Source organism: Mesoplodon mirus (assembly GCF_964341445.2).
Source record: "Mesoplodon mirus genome assembly, chromosome: 10".
Taxonomy (NCBI): domain Eukaryota; kingdom Metazoa; phylum Chordata; class Mammalia; order Artiodactyla; family Ziphiidae; genus Mesoplodon; species Mesoplodon mirus.
The window spans coordinates 50,831,643-50,856,260 of NC_138986.1; the positions used below are offsets into that span (position 1 = coordinate 50,831,643).

At 36.3% G+C, this 24,618-nt stretch overlaps 1 protein-coding gene across 4 annotated transcripts in view; it reads right to left on the reverse strand.

The window, feature by feature from the left end:
• AFG1L (AFG1 like ATPase) overlaps positions 1–24,618 on the reverse strand; it is a 229,655-nt gene that overhangs the window by 117,315 nt on the left and 87,722 nt on the right. For all 4 annotated transcript variants that reach the window (XM_082633942.1, XM_082633941.1, XM_082633940.1 and 1 more), the window contains 3 exons: positions 19,858–19,959; positions 18,806–18,936; positions 6,776–6,875 (listed from right to left, as the gene is read on the reverse strand). In XM_082633942.1, coding sequence (XP_082490068.1) covers positions 6,776–6,875; positions 18,806–18,936; positions 19,858–19,959 — 333 coding nt within the window. The remainder of the gene's footprint in view (positions 1–6,775; positions 6,876–18,805; positions 18,937–19,857; positions 19,960–24,618) is intronic.

The following is a 24,618-nucleotide window of genomic DNA, read 5'->3' on the forward strand; positions in this document are numbered from 1 at the left end:
ACATGGCATGGAGCAACTAAGCCCGTGTGCCACAACTACTGAGCCTGCACTTTAGAGCCCGCAAGCCACAACTACTGAGCCCGCGTGCCACAACTACTGAAGCCCGTGCACCTAGAGCCCGTGCTCCACAACAAGAGAAGTCACACAATGAGAAGCCTGTGCACCGCAATGAAGAGTAGCCCCTGCTCATCACAACTAGAGAAAGCCCGCAAGGAGCAACAAAAACCCGATGCAGCCAAAAATAAAATAAATTAATTTTCTTAAAAATTTATTTCATTCTTTATTCTCTTTCTACACATTGGCATAGCTTCTTAAGTTGCTTCCCTTATCACTGATTTCATTTTCTATAGTTTTAATTCTACACTTCAGTGCTTCAAATGCTGATTTTAATTGATTTAATTAATTTAAACCCCTTTATTTCATGTAGCTTTCTTTAATTTCATCTGATTTCTCAGTAAAAAGGTTTTCAACTAATCTGTTTGTCTTCTCTCAGCTTAGATCTTCTATATCACAGAGTCTATGTTTTCCTGATTTTTAAAGAACACAAAACAGAAATCTGCTAATGCTTACTTACTTCTCTTTCCTACTTATCGTTCCCATATTAGGGTATTTTCTATTCACATAACCTTGAAAAAGGAGTGGTATGACTAATCTTGGAGAACCCCTCTAATCAAGATATGTGGTGATTCCCTTCCCTATCCACCTAGTTGTTCTTATACTGTCTGTAATGTAGTTCAATGTTAAAAAGTGATAATTGACATCCTTGCCTTGTTCATTCTTGCAGTAGATATACCACAGTGTCCCCAATAAGCATATTTCTGACTTCTGAACTGATATACATATATTTGGTTTCATATTAAGAAACGTTCCATCTATTTACATGTTATGGAGTGATTCTATCAAGATGTTGGATTTTGCCAAATGCTCTTTCAAGCTTTTATGGAGAACATCAATAGATTTTTTTTCTCCCTAAAAATATTAATATGATAAATTACATTAGTGTGTGTGTGTGTGTGCATGCACCAGCTTTCTAGTGATATCTCGTCTTTTATTTACTATAGATACATTGGCTTGAGTTAGAATCACACAGTGTCGTTGCCTAATAATCTAAGGCAGACTTATTCTTGGACATTCTAATGCTATCTATAGCATTTTCATTATAATAAATAGCAAATTAAAAACTAGAAAGTCCACAATGCACTCTTCAGTCAATAGGGGACTTTTTTCCTTTAGCACTTTGTGTTTTACTGTCAAAGAAGCATAGTCATTTCAAGTTACATATTCTTTTTCCCCATAAAAATATATTCTTATTTCTGACTGAATAAGTCCTTAAGGTTAATTATTAATTTCAATTTAATTAACTTAATCTACCAGTCTATTATTGATCTGTCCTTAGGGTCTCCATGCACTTAAATCTATAACATTGCTCTTCCCTACTAGAATATCATGAAATTAACAATTTTTTTTCAGAACCTAAAAAGTGAGTGGCATATATATGATATTTTAATTGTGGATTTTTGTTTCTGGCTCTTCTAATGACCTGACAGTACAATCTTCTAAAAGTAAAAATATGTCTATTTGTACATGAGCCATATAAAAGTATTTACCTAAATGACAAAAATGTTAAATAAATCATTTACTTGAGATTTTATAAAAATCCAAACTTGAATATAAACGATCTCCAGATATAGTTTACCTAAAACTTTCCCAGCAATTTCCTGCCCCTATGGATCTCCTTGGCTTCACGTTTAAGGATCTTAGCCAGGTTTTACCCTAGAAAACATAAACTAGCACTACAGGTGCTGCGTGGCAAATGTGTAAAGTATACGAAACATATTGTGAGCTGGCCAGAAAGTAGGAAAACCCCTCAGAGCAGTAAACAAACAGGAAGCTAAAAGCTAAAGCTGTAATCATGAACTGACACTGGTTTGAGATTTTAACAACTACACGGTGTACAGGATGAGGCCTCGGACCCAAGCAAGGCAGGACTGAGAAGTGAGGACTAGAAAAAAACAGTGACATAAAGGCAGTCACTCTTTGGTACCTTATTCCCTTCATCCCCTCAAGTATTGCTTCCCTTTCTTTTCTTCTACCGGACTTTCCCAGACCACTCTCCTCCATAGCTATTTTCTCTGCTAAGTTCCTAAATTCTGGTGTTGCTTTTACTTGGTTATCAATTGTTTTCTATTAAAATTATTAATTATTTATTAAATGTTTCAGATCATTTTCTATTAAAATTAATAATTTATTTGTCTATAAATTGACAATTAAGTTATTAACTGAGAAAAGATGAGCGTTTGATTGTAATCTCCACCGACAATAACCCCTATTCTTGTCCAGAAAATCGATGCATTTATAACTAGAAATGGAAGGAATGAGATGAATAATGTGGAAGAAAATTAAACACAGCAGCTAAAGAGTTAACAGACGGGAAGAAAAGACAGTGTTCTTGTCCACTGGGCAACATCTTCTGGACTTCTAACCTCCAGATTATTCTGTCTTTATTGAATGAAGTCACCACTACCCACCCAGTTGTACAGGCCAGAAATTTAGAAATTGTCCTTTCCCTTTTCCTCAGTATCCAACCTATAACAAGGTGCTATCCATTTTACTTCTTAACTATCTTTCAAATCTATCCTCTCTATATACTATATCAGGTTTTCTCAACCTCAGAACTATTAATATTTTGGGCTAGATAGTTCTTTGCTGTGGAGAGTATCCCTATACACTATAGGATGTTTCGACAGAATTCTTGGCTTCTACCTACTAGATACCAGTAGCAGCATCAAACCCCCCATCCTGTCTAGTGACAACCAAAGATGTCTCGAACATTGCCAAATATCCCTTGGTTTGCAAAACAGCCCCCCAGTTGAGAATCACTGCCTTATACCAAGTTATTATCATTTCTTGCCCAGTATACTGCAATAGCTTCCTAGTGTGTCTCCCTAAATCCACCATATCACTGTATCCCATCCTGTAACCCATTGTCCATACGATAACCAGAGTGATATTCCAAATCCAATCTTATCAGTCCCTGCCTAAAGCACTACAGTGGCTACCCATTTCTCTTAGAATAAAATCCAAAATCCTCACTACTGCTTTATAAAGTCCTAGCTCTCACTTCTCCAGATTCATCTTGTACCTCACTGTATCCTACTTCCCCTACTTCACTGCACTCTAGCCACATTGGCTACCTTTCAGTTCCTCAAATGGGTCATTCTCTCTCCAACCATTGGGCTTTGCCTCAACCCTCTGCCAGGAAGGTTCTTCTCCTACCTCTCATAACACTCTTAGAATAAGTAGATGCTATTTTTAAAATAATAATAACTATCTGGGGGCTGTGGATTAAAAGCTGTAACCTAAAGAAAAAGTTGAATGCATTCTGATGGCTGGAAAAGAGGACACACTGTATCTGGGACAGAGTAGACAAAGATTAGTGATGACCAACAAGGAGAAAAGATAGAGGACAATGTGTCAAAAGAGTCACAAAACCTACTTTCTAGACCCTGTTCTATCACTCACTATCCATGTGATTTGTTTTTAATCTACATACAGGAAAATTAACTTTTTTGTTGTCCAGTTCTATGAGTTTAAACATGTAACCACCAGTACAATCGGGACACAGAACAGTTCCAAAACCCCCAAAATTCTCTGGTGCTAGCCCTTCATAGTCAAACACCTCCCCACACCACCCCTTGGCAACAACTGACCCATTCTTTGTCCTACACTTTTTCCTTTTCCTGAGATTCATACTTAATCTCTCTGAGTCTTGTTTCTTCAGTCATGAAATTATATATATATATATATATATATACACACACACACACATACACACACCATGAGGAGATGGTATATATACATACCATCTTTTTATATTAAAATATTAAGCTACTTATGATGACTGTCTGCCATGGCTAAAAAACCTGGTGTATGTTAAGCATCCTGTCCAGGTTCATATTTAGAAAAGGCTTTCTTTGAATTTGTGGCTAATGCCCAATTTTTGGATTCTGCATCTTAGACTTTCAGTCTTCTCCAGAAGGATGGCTCCATCTTGGATTTCTGTGTGCTGCCTTGGTGGGCCTGTAACTTTGCTTAGTCCTACAAAGCTATGAGCTCCAGAATGTTCCTAACCTCTCCTGTGGTTGTCCTTCCTCAGTGGACCACACTGCAGTAGCTTGAGCAGCTGACTGCAATTTTCTTTCCGGCAGTATTTGCTGGGGGGGCCGGCGGAGGTGGGGAGCGGGCGTTCCAAGCTTGTTCTAGCACTTTGCTGTTTATGAACATAGCTTATCATTGAATGTCTAAAGGTAATACTGAAGATACTGTTAAGTCAACAGTCAACTGAAGGAGAGTCAAGCCTCACATCCCCATCGATGATCTAACATGAAAAACTCACTGCCTTGTCTCATAGAGTTGTTACACTAATAAATCACAAGAATGCTATATATAACATTATAAGGATTTTAATAAATGCATCTGACAAAATCATTCACAATTCTCTTATAGTGTAACCGATTAGGTATAACTGTAATTGTTTGAATAACTAGGTCTTAAGGTATTGATTAACTAATTAATGTCTCCCTAAAATAAGGCCTCTAATGGTATACTACAGGAGTCTAAACTTGGCCCTACCCTATTTACACATTTTAGTTAATGAATGGCTAAAGACACAGAAGCACGATTACTAAGTTTATAAATGTCATAGCTAGTAGGGGTAGTTAAAAAAAATTTATTAGAATCATACTTCAAAAAATATCAACATAAATCAATAATATGGAACAATGTAGACAAACTAATAAGCTGAAATGTAATAGGAAGAAAAAAGAGATCAACTACAAAAATATAGAAAGAGGGCTTCCCTGGTGGCGCAGTGGTTGAGAGTCCGCCTGCCGATGCAGGGGATACGGGTTCGTGCCCCGGTCCGGGAGGATCCCACATGCCACGGAGCGGCTCAGCCCGTGAGCCACGGCCGCTGAGCCTGCACGTCCGGAGCCTGTGCTCCACAACAGGAGAGGCCACAACAGTGAGAGGCCCACGTACCACACACACACACACACACACACACAAAATATATATATATATAGAGAGAGAGAGAAAGAGAGAGACCTAGTTTGACAACAGCTCACATAGTAATATCTGGGCATATTAGTAGATTACAAATTCATTATAAGTCATTAATGTGACATGACTTAATTTAAAAAGTAAAAACTCACACTATTACATTGCTCTTTTCAGGTTCAGTTATAAACTCCATGTTACCAATTCCAGTGGTCAATTCTCAACCTCATTTTTCACCTCCTAGCAGCATTTAACAAAGGTGATCATCCATCGTTTTTGAACCACTTTCCTTTTCCTTGCTTGACATTCTCTTGGCTCTCCTCCTACTCACTGGCTGCTCTTACCAGCTTCCTTTAGGACTGATGACTCCCAAATTTATATCTCCAGTCCAAACCTTTCCACTGAAATCCAAACTCTTAAATGCATCATCAGCCTCATAATCGTAGAAACCCTACTTCCCTACCCAAATTAGCTTTTTCTATAGTCTTCCCCATCTCAGTAAACAGCAATTTTACCCTTCCAATTGCTCAGGCCAAAATCTTTGAGTCATTCTTGATCTTTTTTATTTCCATACCCCATATTCAGTCCATCAGTAAATCCTTTTGACTCTGTCTACAAAATCTGACCACTGCTACCACCTGCACTGCTCCATCATGTCCCCTCGGGATTGTTACAGTCATCTCCTAAATGGTCTCCCTACTTCCAACCTTGAAACCTCATCCCCACAGTCTATTCTCAGTACTGCAGCCAGACAGATTCTTTAAGAGCACACATTTATTCAACATTCATTCTAAGACTATTTACTGAGATCCATCCCTGTGCAAGGCACTGTTTCAGGTACTTAAAATATGTATATCTGTGAACAGAAGAGATAAAAGTTGCTGCCCCCCTGAAGCTTTTGCATCCTGGCAGAGGACAGATAATAAACTATATATATAGTAAATAAGTAAACTACATGGTGGCTCCATAAGTGCTATGTGAAAAAAATAGAGCAGGTAAAAAGAAGTGGTGCCAGGAAAAAAGAGCATGGGTTGTAGATTTAAATGGGAGATGAGTCTAGGCTTCACTGGCAAAGTAACCTTTGAGCAAAGACCTGAAAGAGGTAAGAACTTAGCCATGCAGGTATCTGGCAGAATAGCATTCCAGTCAGATGTTAATATTAAGAATGCATAAAATATTATTTTTGGTTCCTTCAGCCTTCAACTGACCACATGATGGGCTGAAAGACACAAAATTTAAACTTGTTTTTATCTATATATTATTGTATTTTAATTCTTAAATAATGTCCTAATAAGCCACAAGTGCTTTTTCAGAAATGATAAATGAAGTATCAGAAACCACGTATGCAGGAAAGCTTTAAGTCTTCTTCCAAGATTCAATTAGGAACTTTTTCTTTCATTTCATTGAGTTTCTTTTATGGCCCATAAAATGCAGTTACAGAGGCCTGTATTTTTTTGATATGCACACATGGCATACCTAATGCTCAGGGAAAAACTGCAAGTGCATCAAACACAGGAGATCGCGTGGATTTAGGAAAGATTTTTCAAATATTATACAAATACCAACTGATTTTTCAGATTAAGTTAGTTATAAAACTTAGGATAAAGCAAAGTAATCAGATTTATTAACACAATAAAATGAGTCCAAAATTGTGAATTTTTAAAAGCTTGTTCGTTTCTACCTAATTGGATAAGGCGCTACAGCACAGTGTTTTTACCTTCCGGTGGCCTGTTGGATGTTGCCACAACGACGACCCCGTTTTTGAACAGATTTTCAAAAAGCTGTTTCAGAATCATGGCATCAGCAATGTCAGTGACCTATGGACAGCAATACATTTGTTTTATTTTAATTTCACTTCTGCTCTAAAAAATTTGCTAATGGCTCATCCTTTTTTTTTTTTAAAGATAGAAGTGAATTCCAAGAGAAAAATTCTAATTATCTTGAAGAAAAGAGTAGATAATTAAAAGCATGAAAGGCTGCAGTCTTTAAACTTGACTCTTCTTTTTTGCAAGCCTAATATTTCTATGCAAATTATCAAATGATTCTGTTAACTTATTTTATAGAACTACGGGTGGAAAGCACAGATAATTGTCCTAAACATCTAGGAAGTCTAACTAATTAGAACTAACATGACTAACTCCCCCCTCCTACTCCCATCACAGCCTCCCTCTCCGAATAAAGAAGAGAGAGAAAAAAAGAAAAAAAAAATACACAGGCTATTTGAGATTTCTAATACCTTTCTGGCAAAGGTCCCTGAAAAGGTGACTTTAAATGGTCATGGGACTTTAGAAATAAGGACAAGTAGCCAGTGAGACATAATCAGCTGCTGTTGAAAATAGAATGATATGACATAGATACTATTGTGCAATTGTTGCACAAAACAATTCAACAGATGGCCCATCACAAAAATAAGCAATTTCATTGTTCTTTTTAAGTGCCTTCTATTACTGTCCATGAATAATCAAAAGGCACTGCAGTCACTTCCAGCACAGCCAGCCTCTGCTAACCTTCCCAAACACAAATATTCCTTCTACCAAAAAAAAAAAAAAACCTTACAAGAATGGTTAACACAGTGCTTTAAAAAAAAAAAGCTTCTGACAAAACCAGAAATGCATAATGCAGATAAAGCTATTTCATCTAAGTTACAGAGATACACATAACCACTGATCTTTTCTAAAATTATTTTTAAAAATCCACAATTAGCAAGTAAGCTTAATGGTAACTTTTTGAAAAGCTTTTTAAAATCCCCGAAAATAGAGAGAGGCTCAAGAGGGAGGGGATATGGGGATATATGTATGCATATAGCTGATTCACTTTGTTGTACAGCAGAAACTAACACAACATTGTAAAGCATTTATATTCCAATAGAGATGTGAAAAAAAAATTAAAATAAAAATTTAAAAAAGAGTTCCTGGGGCCTCCCTGGTGGCGCAGTGGTTGAGAGTCCGCCTGCCGATGCAGGGGATGCGGGTTCGTGCCCCGGTCTGGGAGGATCCCATATGCCGCGGAGCGGCTGGGCCCGTGAGCCATGGCCGCTGGGCCTGCGCATCCGGAGTCTGTGCTCCGCAACGGGAGAGGCCACAACAGTGAGAGGCCCGCATACCGCAAAAAGAAAAAAAAAAAAAAAAAAGAGTTCCTGGAAAAAAAAATCCCCAAAAATACAGAAATTAAGGAGGGTATGAAGTTGACTTCAAAAAATAAATATATAGAGAAGATTGATGTTAATCATTACACCTTCCCCTAAGAATATAATAACATGGGTTTTAGATACTCCCAATATAAAAATGCTTTGATCTTCCTTTAACAGCACATTTAAGATAATCTCAATAAAACTTATTTTATATTCACAAAATATATCACACAATATATATCACATTGTTATTTTTAAACCATGTTAAAGTACATAGAAACTAGTGGAATTCTTTCAAATTAGATGATAATACTAAAAGTTGCCAACTAAATGGTTATAACACTATGAACAACAACAACCTGGGTGACAGAGGTCTAAATCACTTTTCTCTTTCAGCTGATATCTTACTCAGAAGTTTAATTATTTCCTTTCCACCTGAACCAAACCAAACCAAACCAGGATATGGGAATGTGCAGATCTTTTTTTTTTTTTTTTTTTTTTGCTGTTTCAGGCTATAACTTTAAAACATTAACTAACAAACTACTGAAGATTCCTTAAATTAAAAAGACTTCAGGAACTTACAAAGTGGTAATTAAAATGAAAAGGAAACTGGTACTGATATTATTTAATGTGGAGCTTAGGATCACTGTCAAATTTTGCTTCCGCCAAAACACTCACAGAGAAGGCCCTTTTCAAATGCTTAAACACCAGTGGCATTTCTGATGAGAGGACAGAACAAGCTTGCAAATTTTAGAAGCAACTGCACTTTTAAATTGGATTCCCAATGCACTGACTTTTAAAAAGAATGATATCAATTAAAATCACCCAATTTTAGAGAATAAAAATGATCATTTGACTATCTCGCTGAGGTTCTTGAAAAAAATAAAAATAGCTTTTGTGCCCTAAGGTTCAGAAAAGTGAAGGGATGTTTAGCTTATAACACTGTACAAACGTTTAAACTGAAAGTTGAAGAAAGCAAATAAGGACTTGTGGGTGAATTATAATTTGTTGTTTTTGTATTACAGAATGTTTTTGCTCTAGCAGAGTAAATTAACTTGGAGAAGCTATGGCTAATTAATAAAGCAGGAGTCACTTGGTGTAGCCGAGTGCCAATGTATACTCTTTTGATCTTGTCCCTGCACTTGTTCAGATTTGCTGGGGAACAGCAATTTTACAGTATAAGTGAACAGAAGACAATTGGCCACACATTCTTGAAGAGCGAGCTTTTTCAGCACCCAGCATTTCATTACCACCAGGAACAAAAGAGAAGGCTACAGATTACCACTAAGGGTAGTCTGCTAATACAGAGAGTGGAGACATTTCATTAGCATTAAAGAGAGAAGATTTTTTATGACCTAGAGTTGCTTTCCATTATGACTCACTTAAGTAAAAAAAGGAAAAAAAAAATCTAACTGTTAATTTACATGTGTAAGTGCTTGAGTCTCAGTCATCCACTGATTGGTACAGTGCCATGTAATGAGTGACAAACATAAGCATGCATTATTAGTAATTAGTATTAGCACAGAAATAGGCATCTATTTTTATTAGCAGTTTTTAATAGCTTTCCTGTTTTATAAAAACGGTCAAAACTATTTTTTAAATGATATTGATAGCTTACAGAGGAGAATTTTGAATGATATTCTGCTCATCAGAACTCTTTTTTTCTTTGGGGGGGGGCAATATTAGTAAAACATCTATCCAGTGTCCCTAAAAAGAGACATGAAAAAATAACATTTTTTAAAAATTTGTTCTCCTTCAGTATTCTGATTATCTTCAGAATCACAAATGGTTTAATAAGAAATGTTAATATTCACAGAGAATATAATGAAGACCCTAAAGAAAACTTTATTCTTTTATTTCAGTAATTAAAACACATAAAAACATCCTATCTACAAATTTCTCAAACAAGATAAGAATACTGCATCTATCACACGTAAAACTGAAATGCTACACTTAGTAAAGATGACCAAGCTAATGAGGAATACCTTCTGCAAATGTAATCCGAATGCTACGAAAACATAATCTTAAAAATGCCCTAAATTCAAGAGAAAAGACTATATTCTTGTTTTTAAGCAGCAACAATTCCCATTCATCCCCCTAGTAAAATAAATATTATACTAATTAACACCATCTAATGGCCAATAATAACTAGTTAAAAATCAAGACCACTAATAGGATTCAATTTGAAAAGTGAAGTGGTGATTGCAGACATACTGTCGTTAAGATTAAAGTGCCTAAAAAATTATTTGCTAGTAAATCAGCAATGTATCGTACTAGGCTTAATAGGCTTAAGGATAATTTTTAGGTTCCATCATTAAAACACCTACCAAAAGCCCACCCAGTTCTAGGTCTGTATATTTAAACACATAATAGAAGACATAGCAAAGAGAACACATAACATAGCTTTTACTACTAGTGAATAAGAGCACTGATGATGGATTCAAACATAGTTACCAGCTGTATGATCTTGGAAAAGTCACTTAACCTCTCTGACCTTTAATTCCCTCATCAATCCAATAAAGGCAGTAATAATAACTACTCTGCAAAATCGTTACGATACATACAGTAAATCCTCAAGAAATGTTAATTATGACTGTTACCTATATATGTTACGTATGCTAGGTTAAGTCCATATTATTTACATATAGCTATACAGAATGTTAGCTGTAGATGGAATAATACATAGCATAGTACAGTAGTTAGGAACACAGAAAGCACTCAGTAAACAGTAGGTAATATTATTACAGAATACACTAATAGATAAAATAAAAGCTTTCTAATAAATAAACGGGCATTGAATCAAACAGTTCATAAAAGATGGATATTAACAGTAAGCAAATAGATACAAAAAAAAATCAACAACAATATTACTCAAAGAAATATACATCGGGCTTCCCTGGTGGCGCAGTGGTTGAGAGTCTGCCTGCCGATGCAGGGGACACGGGTTCGTGCCCCGATCCCGGAAGATCCCACATGCCGCGGAGCGGCTGGGCCCGCGAGCCATGGCCGCGGAGCCTGTGTGTCCGGAGCCTGTGCTCCGCAACGGGAGAGGCCACAGCAGTGAGAGGCCCGCGTACAGCAAAAAAAAAAAAAAAAAAAAGAAATATACATTAAAACAATGAGATCCCATTTTTCACCAATTAAATTAGACAAAAATGTGAAGATAATTTAGAATGTTGACAGGAAAAAATGCAGGTTGTTATGTATAAGGGAAGTGGGACTTAGTTGGGGGACTACTTCAATAGTTATCATTTGGTGCTAAGATTTATTCATTCATCCGTTCACTCATTATTATTGTTCATTAATTCATTCTCAAGCACTGTTCTAGACATTTCAGATACGTCAATTAGCAAAACAAAGATTCCTGCCTTCAAGTTTACATTCCTGTAGAGAAATAATGATAATAAGCAATAAACACAATAAATAAGTAAATATATGTCAGAAGGCAATATATGTTATGAAAAAAAGGGGTTATTAGAAGAGTGGGGGTCAATGGCAAATTGCAATTTTAAACAGGGTATAGGCCTTGTTAAGGAAGTAACTGAGCAAAGATATGAAGAAGTAAGAGAATTATCCTGATGGACATGTTGGGGAGGTTATTCCATGCAGAAAGTGCAAAGGCTTGGCTTATTTGTTCTAAATTGTACAGATGTTGGGGGTCAGAGTGCTGGTACAGCAATATTCTGGGGTATCATTTTACCCTTTTGATTTTTAGAAAAGGGGGACAAGTAGAGATCTGGACTTGCAATTAATCCAGTTTTGATGTGCTAGAGGAGCTTCTCTAAGACCAGTGAAAGATAGTCCAGGATACTGAAACTAGGAAATCTAGGCTCTGCTCAGTGATCTCTCTGCCCTTAGGGGACACATTCTTGCCCTTAGATTCTCGCTTTCCCTGGCTCTTCTCCACAAAGGGTATATGCAAATATTGGTCTTTTCTTGCATGCAGTGGTAAGCTCCAAGGTTCAAGTTTGGTACTTCAGGGGAAACAAAACAGCAAGATTATTAACATTTTTCATTCTAGGACATTTAGGCCAACTTTGCTCAAGGGAAGAGGGTCAACTCTAACATACTAGAACACTACACTGAAATTTGTGAGCAAATAAAAGCAATCAATTTGTTTTTCAGTCTTGTTCTGTTGTCTCTGTGCATATTTTCTTCAGCGCCCTTCTGAGAAAGAAGCATTTGGTATAACACCCACTATTAACTACGGTTCCCTAATCTATGAAGAAAATAGGATTGGAAAAAGTAGGGAGCATTGAGTGAATCTGAAAGTATAGGAGATAATGTTAGAGAGGAAGCAGGGGGGTTTGAGCAAGGGTAATGACACCATCTTATATAGCATAATATATCCCACCTTCAAGTTTAAGCCCTTTTAAGTTGGGTTTTCTGTTACCTGCAGCCAAAAGCATCCTAGTAGATACCTCATCTCTTTGCTTTTCTTGGGCTTTGGTTCATCAGGTAAACCTCCTTCCATTAGAGGTAACAGATTTTATATTAAGGAAGGTGAGATTTCCTGACAGTACTCCTATTTATTCTATCTTTTCTAGATCATAGGGAAATCCTTCTTTACATAGAAGATAAGAGCAAAACATGAATTGAATAGTTCCTTTCTCATCAAGACTCTTTGCAAGCAACAGGCACAGGAGATTCAGCTAAACATAAGGGGTTTATACTTGAGACCTCAGGATGGAACAGCACTGAAAGCACCTCCTGGAAACAGGAACTGGAGATTGGCATGAAATTACAGGTAGGTCTGCAGCTGTCTAGGGAGCACCCTGGTACTCCTCCCCCTAATGTGATTCAGCTACTTCCTATGTCTCTTTGTTCCTGTCTCATTACTAAGTGGGCACTTCCCTCTGCATCTTTTAGTTCAAGTACATGAGAAAAAGTATATGACTGGCTCAACCCCCAGGCCACACCACACAAGTCCAAGGTTGTTGGCAAGCTTGTGGACTGGCTACTCATAGATCAGATGTCCAGACACGATCCATTTGACTGTGGGACAGATAGGATTCTGTAGTATGGAATAAGGTCTTTAAGACAACTGGGATGAATGAGTAAGTGAATGAATGAATATCAAACCAACTTTGGATAAGGCAGGAGATGACAAACAGAGACATCACATCCACTTTCTTCTCTTCGTTAGCAAGAAACATTTTATAAGTAAGGGGTCTGTCTCCCTCTTGATCTCCCTTACACATCCTTAATATATAATTTGAAAAATCCTTTTTGTTGCCTTACATTTCTTTTACAAGATTTGGTTCATCCTGATAGATAGTTGCTTTTGTTTCCTTCTTCCCAACCATGTATCAATCTTCTAAAATCTGAACTCAATGGAGAATGCCCAGAGCAACCAGACAGGTTTCTATTAGGACCTCACTATCAGGGTGGCATTATGACTTTCATGGGCCCTTTAACCTTCAGAAGCCCCTTCCTCAATTAAAAAAAATTTTACTTAAAAAAAAATATATAAATATACATATATATATAAATTATATTTTATAACAGTGTTGGTATAAGACAAATATAGTACAGATGCAGACAGATACAGGCTGAATTCATTATTGACATATTCATTTCTTCTTCAAATTTTAAAAGAATTTAAATTAAAATATTTTCATGGGCCCCTAAAACTATCATGGACCCTCAGCACCATACCTATTGTGCCTAATGGGTAATTTGGCCCTGCTTGCCATAAATCTTCTCAGGATCTGCTTTGCACAACAATACTTTTATCTTTTCCTAATCTTCTTAAACAGTCTTGCCAATGGTCCTCATGTCACAGAAACATGCCAATATTTCTCAGAATGTTTTAAAATTTACATTTTTTAATTTAAGGGTAATGAGTTTTACCTGATACCTAAGAAATTCTGATGCCTTTATATTCCTCATATACATGATGGAAATAATAATAACTATTTAATAGAATTAAATGAAGTAAGGATGTAAAAACACTTTGTAAACCATGAATTAGTTTACAAAGGTTGGGTATTAATATACTTTTAAAATTTTAATTTCAATACCTTAATCAAAAATTTAACTGTGATGGATGAAGGAACAAGATAAAACCCCAGAAAAACAACTAAATGAAGTGGAGATAGGCAACCTTCCAGAAAAATGATAGTGAAGATGATCCAGGACCTTGGAAAAAGAATGGAGGCAAAGATCGAGAAGATGCAAGAAATGTTTAACAAAGACCTAGGAGAAATAAAGAACAAACAAACAGAGATGAACAATACAATAACTGAAATGAAAAATACACTAGAAGGAATCAATAGCAGAATAACTGAGGCAGAAGAACGGATAAGTGACCTGGAAGACAGAATGGTGGAATTCACTGCCACGGAACAGAATAAAGAAAAAAGAATGAAAAGAAATGAAGACAGTCTAACAGACCTCTGGGACAACATTAAACACAACAACATTCACATTATAGGAGTCCCAGAAGGAGAAGAGAGAGAGAAAGTACCCAAGAAAATATTTGAAGAGATTATGGTCGAAAACTTCCCTAACATGGAAAAGAAAATAGCCACCCAAGTTCAGGAAGCGCAGAGAGTTTCAGCCAGGATAAACCCAAGGAGAAACACGCCAAGACACATACTAATCAAATTGGCAAAAATTAAAGGCAAGGAAAAATTATTGAAAGCAACAAGGGAAAAACGACAAATAACATACAAGGGAACTCCCATAAGGTTAACAACTGATTTCTCAGTAGGAACTCTACAAGCCAGAAGGGAGTGGCATGATATATTTAAAGTGATGAAAGGGAAGAACCTACAACCAAGATTACTCTATCCGGCAAGGATCTCATTCAGATTTGACGGAGAAATCAAAAGTTTTACAGACAAGCAAAAGCTAAGAGAATTCAGCACCATCAAACCAGCTCTACAACAAATGCTAAAGGAACATCTCTAAGTGGGAAACATAACAGAAGAAAAGAACCTATAAAAACAAACCCATAATAATTAAGAAAATGGTAATAGAAACATACATATCGATAATTACCTTAAATGTGAATGGATTAAATGCTCCAACCAAAAGACAGGCTTGCTGAATGGATACAAAAACAAGAGCCCTATATATGCTATCTACAAGAGACCAATTTCAGACCTAGGGACACATACAGACTGAAAGTGAGGGGATAGAAAAAGATATTCCATGCAAATGGAAATCAAAAGAAAGCTGAAGTAGCAATACTCATATCAGATAAAATAGACTTTAAAATAAAGAATGTTACAAGAGACAAGGAAGGACACTACATAATGATCAAGGGATCAATCCAAGAAGAAGATATAACAGTTATAAATATATATGTACCCAACATAGGAGCACCTCAATACATAAGGCAACTGCTAACAGCTATAAAAGAGGAAATTGACAGTAACACAATTAATAGTGGGGGACTTTAACACCTCACTTATACCAATGGACAGATCATCCAAACAGAAAATTAATAAGGAAACACAAGCTTTAAATGACACACCAGACCAGATAGATTTAATTGACATTTATAGGACATTCCATCCAAAAACAGCAGATTACACTTTCTTCTCAAGTGCGCACGGAACATTCTCCAGGATAGATCACATCTTGGGTTACAAATCAAGCCTCAATAAATTTAAGAAAATTGAAATCATATCAAGCATCTTTTCTGACCACAACACTATGAGACTAGGTATCAATTACAGGGGGAAAAATGTAAAAAACACAAACACATGCAAGCTAAACAATACATTATTAAATAACCACGAGATCACTGAAGAAATCAAAAAATACCTAGAGACAAATGACAACGAAAACACGATGATCCAAAACCTATGGGATGCAGCAAAAGCAGTCCTAAGAGGGAAGTTTATAGCAATACAAGCTTACCTCAAGAAACAAGAAAAATCTCAAATAAACAATTTACCCTTACACCTAAAGGAACTAAAGAAAGAAGAACAAACAAAACCCAAAGTTAGTAGAAGGAAAGAAAACATAAAGATCAGAGCAGAAATAAATGAAATAGAAACAAAGAAAACAATAGCAAAGATCAATAAAACTAAAAGCTGGTTCTTTGAGAAGATAAACAAAATTGATAAACCATTAGCCAGACTCATCAACAAAAAGAGAGGACTCAAATCAATAAAATTAGAAATGAAAAAGGAGAAGTTACAACAGACACCACAGAAATACAAAGCATCATAAGAGACTACTACAAGCAACTCTATGCCAATAAAATGGACAACTTGGAAGAAATGGACAAATGCTTAGAAAGGTATAACCTTCCAAGACTGAACCAGGAAGAAATAGAAAATAGGAACAGACCAATCATAAGTAATGAAATTGAAACTGTGATTAAAACTCTTCCAACAAACAAAAGTCCAGGACCAGATTAACTTCACAGGTGAATTCTATCAAACATTTAGAGAAGAGCTAACACCCATCCTTCTCAAACTCTTCCAAAAAATTGCAGAGGAAGGAACACTCCCAAACTCATTCTGTGAGGCCACCATCACCCTGATACCAAAACCAGACAAAGATACTACAAAAAAAGAAAATTACAGACAATATCACTGATGAATACAGATGCAAAAATCCTCAACAAAACACTAGCAAACAGAATCAAACAACACATTAAAAGGATCATACACCATGTTCAAGTGGAATTTATCCCAGGGATGCAAGGATTCTTCAATATATGCAAATCAATGTGATACACCATATTAACAAATTGAAGAATAAAAACCATATGAAAAAAAAATTAACTGTGACAAATACCTGATAACTGTGGCAAAAGGAGAAGGTACTGAGTCATGTATAAGTTTATCTTGCTTTAAAAAGTTGACACAATACAAGTAACATATAGAAATAGTGCTTTGTTCACATCACTTGTTTCCCTGTTTCAATAAAACTTCTGTTTCTAAAATGGAAAAAAAAATTTAACTGTGTCGATTCAATTTTGTTTAGAGATATTTTGGTTAAAAGACTCATAATGAGAAACCAAGAGAAATGGCCTTCACTGATTCAACACTTACTTTTGTTGTTGAAGTCCACATAACTGCTAACTTGGTGCTATTTTTAGAACTAAATGAGGCCCTTCTCTTTCTGCAGTACACCAGTGTACTTAGTGTACCTTCAGAGTAGCAGAGGAACATCTCTTTTCCATAGGCCTTTCTTTTGAAGACCTTTGTAGTTCTACAATACAAAGTGCGAATGCCAGGCTGTCTGAATATGATTGAAGGGAGAAAGAAATAAAAATTCCTCCTCCCCAGATGGTTCAGTATAACACCATTCCTGGTAAAAATTCTCCTTTCTCCTCTATCATAAATCGAGACCACTGTTAGCTATGAGTATTGAGTTGCTAGAGGAGACCTACATGCCTCATTTGGGATAAAGGCATCCTGGCCACATCATCTTCCCACTAACCCAGGTTTTTAAGCACAGAAGAACAGGAGATAACTCACTACCAATTTAAACGCATAATTTCAGAGAATCTTAAAACTGGAAGAAACTTTAAAATTCAACTAGGGCAACTTCCTCACTTCATTACTAATACACTGTGAGGCTTAGATGAGACGTATGAATCACTCAGGGCCTGCCTCAGGGTAGGCATACAACAAATATTAGTCTGCTACTCCTGAAAGTTCTCTGGGCCTTTCTAGGCAATGAGACAGGAGTTTCTGCACTCAGTCCCAGAAATATTTATTCAAAAGCTTTGGGTGTGATGCCCTGTTTTTAAGCTTATATTCAGTCCTTGTGGATTCTTCTATTTTCATTCCAATAATCAATTGCTCTTATGCTAAGCATCTGAGAAAAACCAACTATTACATTTCATAACTACTAAAAAGAGCAGTCAAATAAAGAGAAAGTAATTCTTAACCCAGAGTATCTTCTATTATTATTATTGTTACTGTTATATTATTAATTACTACTATTATAACACTGGGCATGACATAGGATACAGAATAAGCATAAGACATGGTGTTTGCTTTGATGCGTTGTTCTCATAAGAAATAAAGATCAGGAAATAATGTACTACCAATTTAAATGCACAATTTTGAATCCTAAAACTAGAATAAACTTTAAAATTTCAACTAGGGGGGAAAAAGAAATTTCAACTAGGGCGATTCTCTTCCTTCATCACAGATAAGTGGTGAAGCTTAAATGAGATGTGTGAATCACCTGTTTCTTTTTAATAACACTTTTACAAAACAGTCAAACATCTTTAAAGACTTTATTTTGTAATAATTATATTATCTCCATCGTGGTGTAGGGGAAATGTGAATCCATTGACTAGAAAATAGGGGTAGGCAAACTTCCTATAAAAGGCAGAATAGTAAATATTTTAGGCTTTGCAAGCCATATACGGTGTGTTACATTTTCTTTTTCTTTTTTTAATGACCTTTTACAAATATAAAAATCTTCCTCTTCTCACTGGCCATACAAAAGCAGATGGGCCAGATTTGCCCTGTGCAAGCTGTGGTTTGCCGACCCCTGGACTAGATAATAAAATTAAAGTCATAAGAGATAATGTATTAAATCAATTTATAAAACTGATAAAATCAGGAATAGAATTTAAATACTCATACTTCCTTCAGTATACTATTCTACATCTATGAAACATCTCTACCTTACCTGAAATTCATCGAAACATAAGAGACATGCTTCTTCACTGATTTCTTCAGCTATAGGAGCTACTGGATCGTATGATTTAGCCATGAATCCTGGTTTCCTTTTTGGTAAACTCTGTTTAAGGCGGTGTATTCCTTAAATGGATGAAGTTAAACACAAATCAAATATTGTATTAACAGTACATTTTAGATAACTAAAACATATTTTTAAAATCTCTAAATGAAACATAGTGTGAACATAAAAATGAAGTTTAAATTTCACATACAAACAAATATGACTATTGACGTTGGTTGCAGTTTCTCTACCTCAAATAAGTTGTTCACATATTACCATATTCCCATGGTTGTAAGGACACTTTGTGGTCATTCCATCTCCACTCTTCAATCACTTCAGAGATGACAAAGTGATAGAATAGATGATTAGATTGTGACTGATGGATCAACACATGGATCTTAGCCCTGAGGATTTCAGAGATGCAGGCAAAGGAGGTGATCCTGCCCTCTATGTCTAGCATATCTAATCAGGATGTTCCCTTGTTTCCAGCCAGTCCCACTTCGTTCACTCTATGTTACTAAATGCTGAAAGTATTCTAAGAAAAGTACAATATTCCTGCTCTGAGAAGGTTACAGTATAGCTAGTAAACAAACAATGCAAGGATGAAATAACATACCCTTGACAAAGAAATAAAGCATACATACAAGAACAAACTGAATGCCTACATGCTAAGGTGACACAGAGGAAAAGGCCTAATCAAGAATAACTTTGTGAAACAGGTGAGGCTTAAACATTTCTTATTGATCCTTAGTAGAAAGAGAAAATGCCTGACCTTCATAGAGTAACCTCTGTTCTCTGATTTGGAAGTAATGAATTTGTCTCTAGGACCAACTCTGGACACATTACTAATTGCTTCAATATAGCACAAAACAAATGAAACCAAATAAAATCTTACTTTTAGCAAAAATCTAATTTTTTAAAAGATTAAGAACTTTAAGGTGAGGAAAATTATTTTGTAATGTTTGTCCATTTAAATCACTTCTTTCAGATCATTAACTTACTTTTGTGAACATCTAGCATGAAACCATGAAAATGAACCCGTTTTTTCCTCTTCATTTCCACATAAGCATAAAACATGTCCATCACCATTGTTTTCCCTGTACCTTAAAAAAAAAACAAACTATTAAACAGTATGTACTGATTGCTCTAATGATTGTTCATTCACTTTGGGATAATGAAACCACACTCTGCTACTGGAAAGCTTAAGACTATGTTAACTTTTTTAAAAGCAGTGTTTATTTCTTATGCTAAACTACCTAAAAATAAAATGTTGATATTATTCTTTTCTGTTAAAATTCTGTTTTTAGGAAATACAACATTTAGTTAGCACTCCAGGGACTATTTCCTCCAGAGAACTATGCTTTTAAACTGGCAAGATTTACAGATTATTCATTCTTCAGTTTCTCTTCCAAAAGGCACAGTATAAATAAAATAACTTTAATTAATTAATTATTTATTGGGCCATTACAAAGGATGAGGAACTGTCTTAGGCACTATAGGAAAATTTACCAGTGAAAAATAAGAAAATACAGATTAGCACCTAACATAAACACTGAAAATAAATAATAGATGTTAGAGCTGGAGAATTGCCAATTATATAACACTTTAAAAAAATTTATTTATTTGTTTATTTATTTTTGGCTGCATTGGGTCTTCGTTGCTGAGTGCAGGCTTTCTCCAGTTGCGGGGAGCGGGGGCTACTCTTCCTTGCAGTGCGCAGGCTTCTCATTGTGGTGGCTTCTCTTGTCGTGGAGCACGGGCTCTAGGTGCATGGGCTTCAGTAGTTGTGGCACACGGGCTCAGTAGTTGTGGCTCGCGGGCTCTAGAGTGCAGGCTCAGTAGTTGTGGCGCATGGGCTTAGTTGCTCCATGGCTTGTGGGATCTTCCCCCACCAGGGCTCAAACCTGTGTCACCTGCACTGGCAGGGGGATTCTTAACCACTATGCCACCAGGGAAGTCCTATAACACTTTTTTTAAAAGCTAAGAATATTGGCTTTCAAAATGAGGCTTACTTGAAGAAATTCAGATACAGTTAACCCTTATAATTAAATTATCTGATTTTCAGCACTCAAACTGTTAATCACTACGATCACATTAGTAGTAATCGAAGAGTCAATAGCCTGAGCATTTCACAAGGCATGCACAGGAAGCCTATTCCCTCACAGAAGGCCCAGAGCTTTGGGGACACTGACAGTGGTCAAGTTTGGTTCACACCCAGCATTCCCCAGCAGGCAGGCCAGGGGATGCTGGTCTTGTCTCTCATCCTCACTGCTTCCTCCACCACCACCTTACCAAAGCGTCCAGGCTCTCCTTGCAGGAGCTGCAATTATTATACTAACTTCAAAGGCAGCTCAGGAAGCAAGATTTGAGTCTTAAATCTGTTGAGTTTTCCTCCATTCCATAAGCTGACTTTGGGCCATGCCATTTGAATTGTCAGAAAGTTTTTTGTATATGAAAATACAATTCACAGGACTTCCCTGGTGTCTAAGACTCCGTGCTCCCAATGCTAGGGGCCCGGGTTTGATCCCCGGTCAGGGAACTAGATCCCACATGCAGGCTGCAATGCAGACCCAGCACAGCCAAATAACTAAATAAAATTAAAAAAAAAATACAATTCACCGGACAGATTTTTAATGAGAAGACCATTTAGATTGAAAAGTAATTTTTTGCAAAAATATTCAGTACAAGTCTCTTGATATAGTGAGTGGCAGCAAATTTTATATCATTACATTTACACAAAGAAGTAAATTAATAAAGTTTCAAATTCTGCTGCATGAAGCATAGTATACTTATAGATCCAGAAAAGAAGTCATGAATTATCTAACAAAAAATGTGAACAATATATATTTGAACATAATCATTGTGCTCTTCTTCAAAAATGTGCTTAAAATGTAACAAAACCATCATATAGGGGGCTTCCCTGGTGGCGCAGTGGTTGAGAGTCCGCCTGCCAATGCAGGGGACACGGGCTCGTGCCCCAGTCTGGGAAGATCCCACATGCCGCGGAGCGGCTGGGCCTGTGAGCCATGGCCGCTGAGCCTGCGCGTCCGGAGCCTGTGCTCCACAATGGGAGAGGCCACAACAGTGAGAGGCCCGCATACCGCAAAAAAAAAAAAAAAAAAAACCATCATATAAAAAGTTTCTGAAAATAAAAGCAAAAAGAAGAAATCATAAAGGAAAAAACTGATAGACTAGAATATGTAAAAATCAAACTTCTGAATATCAAAATCACCATAAATAAAATATTCTTATTTATTTAATCAACATATTTTCATTGAATGCCTACCACGTGTGAGGACCTATTCTAGGTGCTTATTAGGAAATGGCAGTGAACAAAACTAACAAAAATCCCTGTCCTCATGGAACTTGGCAGTTTAACATTATATATCTTTATATCTTTTCCTCATACACTGTTGGTGGGAATGTAAATTGGTGCAGCTGCTATGGAAAACACTATGGAGACTCCCTAAAAAACTAAAAATAGAACTACCATATGAACCAGCAATTCCACTCTTGGGTATATATCTGGAAACAATGAAAACACCAACTTGAAAAGATACATGCGTCCCAATGTTCACAGCAGCACTATTTACAATAGCCAAGATGTGGAAGCAACCCAAGTGCCCATCAACAGACAACTGGATTAAGAAGATGAACCCTATGTCACTCCAACTTTTAGCTTGGAGGCACCTTCCAGATTGCTGCACAGAGAAGGTGAATCCAGGTTAAACACCCAGGTCTGAGTGAGTTGAGTTAAGAGAGATCAGGATTATGGGAGTCCAAAACGCAGGTGAAATTTGCAAGGCAATGTGCCAGAGAGGAGGAAGCTATATAATGAAAGAGCTCCAGAAACCAACAGGTGGACACTCTTGAGTCTTTGGTTGAATAATAGCTGCTCATGCGTAGGGTGATACTTCATGATGTGAGGCAAGGGAAGCTGTGTTATGAACCCCTAGGAAACTGTGTGATAAACAATTTCCAGAGATACTGATACATACAACAACTTGAATGACTCTCCAATGAATTACACTGAGTGGAAAAAGAAAAACAAAGCTAATCTTAAAAAGTTACATACTTTTTCATTTATATAACATTTTTGAAATGACAGAATTTTAGAAATGGAGAATAGATTAGTGACTGCCAGGATACAGAAATGGAGGGTGGATATGTATGGTTATAAAATTATGGGCAATACAAGGGATTCTTGTGGTGATACAGTTGTTCAGTATCTTGACTGTGGTGATGGATATATGAACCTACAGAGGTGATAAAGTGTATAGAGCTAAATACACACATAAATGAGTACAGCACAGCTGATGTGAAACTCGTGGATACAGAGTGCTGACTGTATTCCTTGTACTAGGCCATTTTATATAAGGGACCTGAATATCACCAAATTTTGATATCCTTGGGGACCCCTAGAACCAATCCCCTGTGGATACCAAGGGATGACTATACAAGTAAAACTGGAGAAATCTGAACAGGATTGGTGAATTGTATCAATGTCAATATCGTGGTTGTGATATTTTTACTATAGTTTTGCAAAGTGTTGCCTTAGAGGGGAAATGAGCATATACAGATCTCTCTGAATTACTTCTTATAACTGTATGTGAATCTGTAATTATCTCAATGAAATTGTCAATTAAAAAAATACTTCAAATGAATCAAACTGGCATGCAAGTAACTTATTTAACTCCCTGTCAAAATAAAATTCAACATATAAAAATTATATAATCCTCACAATCCTTTGAAAAAATCCTTTGAAAAAAATTTTGACAAAATTCAACACACATACATGATAAAAACTCTCAGCAAACTAGGAAAAGAAGCAGACTTCCTTGACCTCATAAAGGACAAATACCAAAAAACCTACACTGAAAAGATGCTCAATATCACCAATTATTTGAAAAATGCAAAACAAAACTACAATGAGATACCACTTCACATCCATTAGGATAGCTATTATGAAAACAACAAACAGAAAAATAATGTATTGATAAGGGTGTGCAAAAATGGGGACCCTTGTATATTACTGGTGGGAATGTAAAATTGTGCAGCTGCTATGGAAAACAGTATGGCAGTTCCTCAAAAAATTAAACACAGAATGACCATATGATCCAGCAATTCCACTTTTGGATATACACAAAAGAACTGAAAGCTGGGATTCAAACAAATATTTGTTCATCAATGTTTATAGCAGCATTATTCACAGAAGTCAGAAGATGGAAACAACCCAAACATCCATCGAGAGATGAAGGGATAAACAAAATTGGTATATACAATATAATGGAATATTATTCAGCCTTTAAAAAGAATGAAAAAAAAAAGAAAAAAAAGAAAGAAATTCTGACATATGCTACAACATGGATGAATCCTGAAGATACTATGCTAGGTGAAATAAGCCAGAAACAAAAGGATAAATATTATATGATCCCACTTACATGAGGTCCCTAGAGTCGTCAAATTCATAGAGACAGAAGTAGAACAGTGGTTGCCAGGGACTGGGAAGGAGGGGGTTATAGAATGGGTGTTATTGTTTAATAGGTACAGAGTTTCAGTTTGGGAAGATAAAAATGTTCTGGAGATGAATAGTGGTGATGTTTGCATAACAATGTCAATGTACTTAATGCCACTGGACTGTACAGTTAAAATGATAAATTTTATTATATATGTTGCCACAATAAAAGAAACTAATACATTAAACACACACACACCCACCCTACAGTTAACATCATACTGAACTAGGGAAGACTGAACACTTC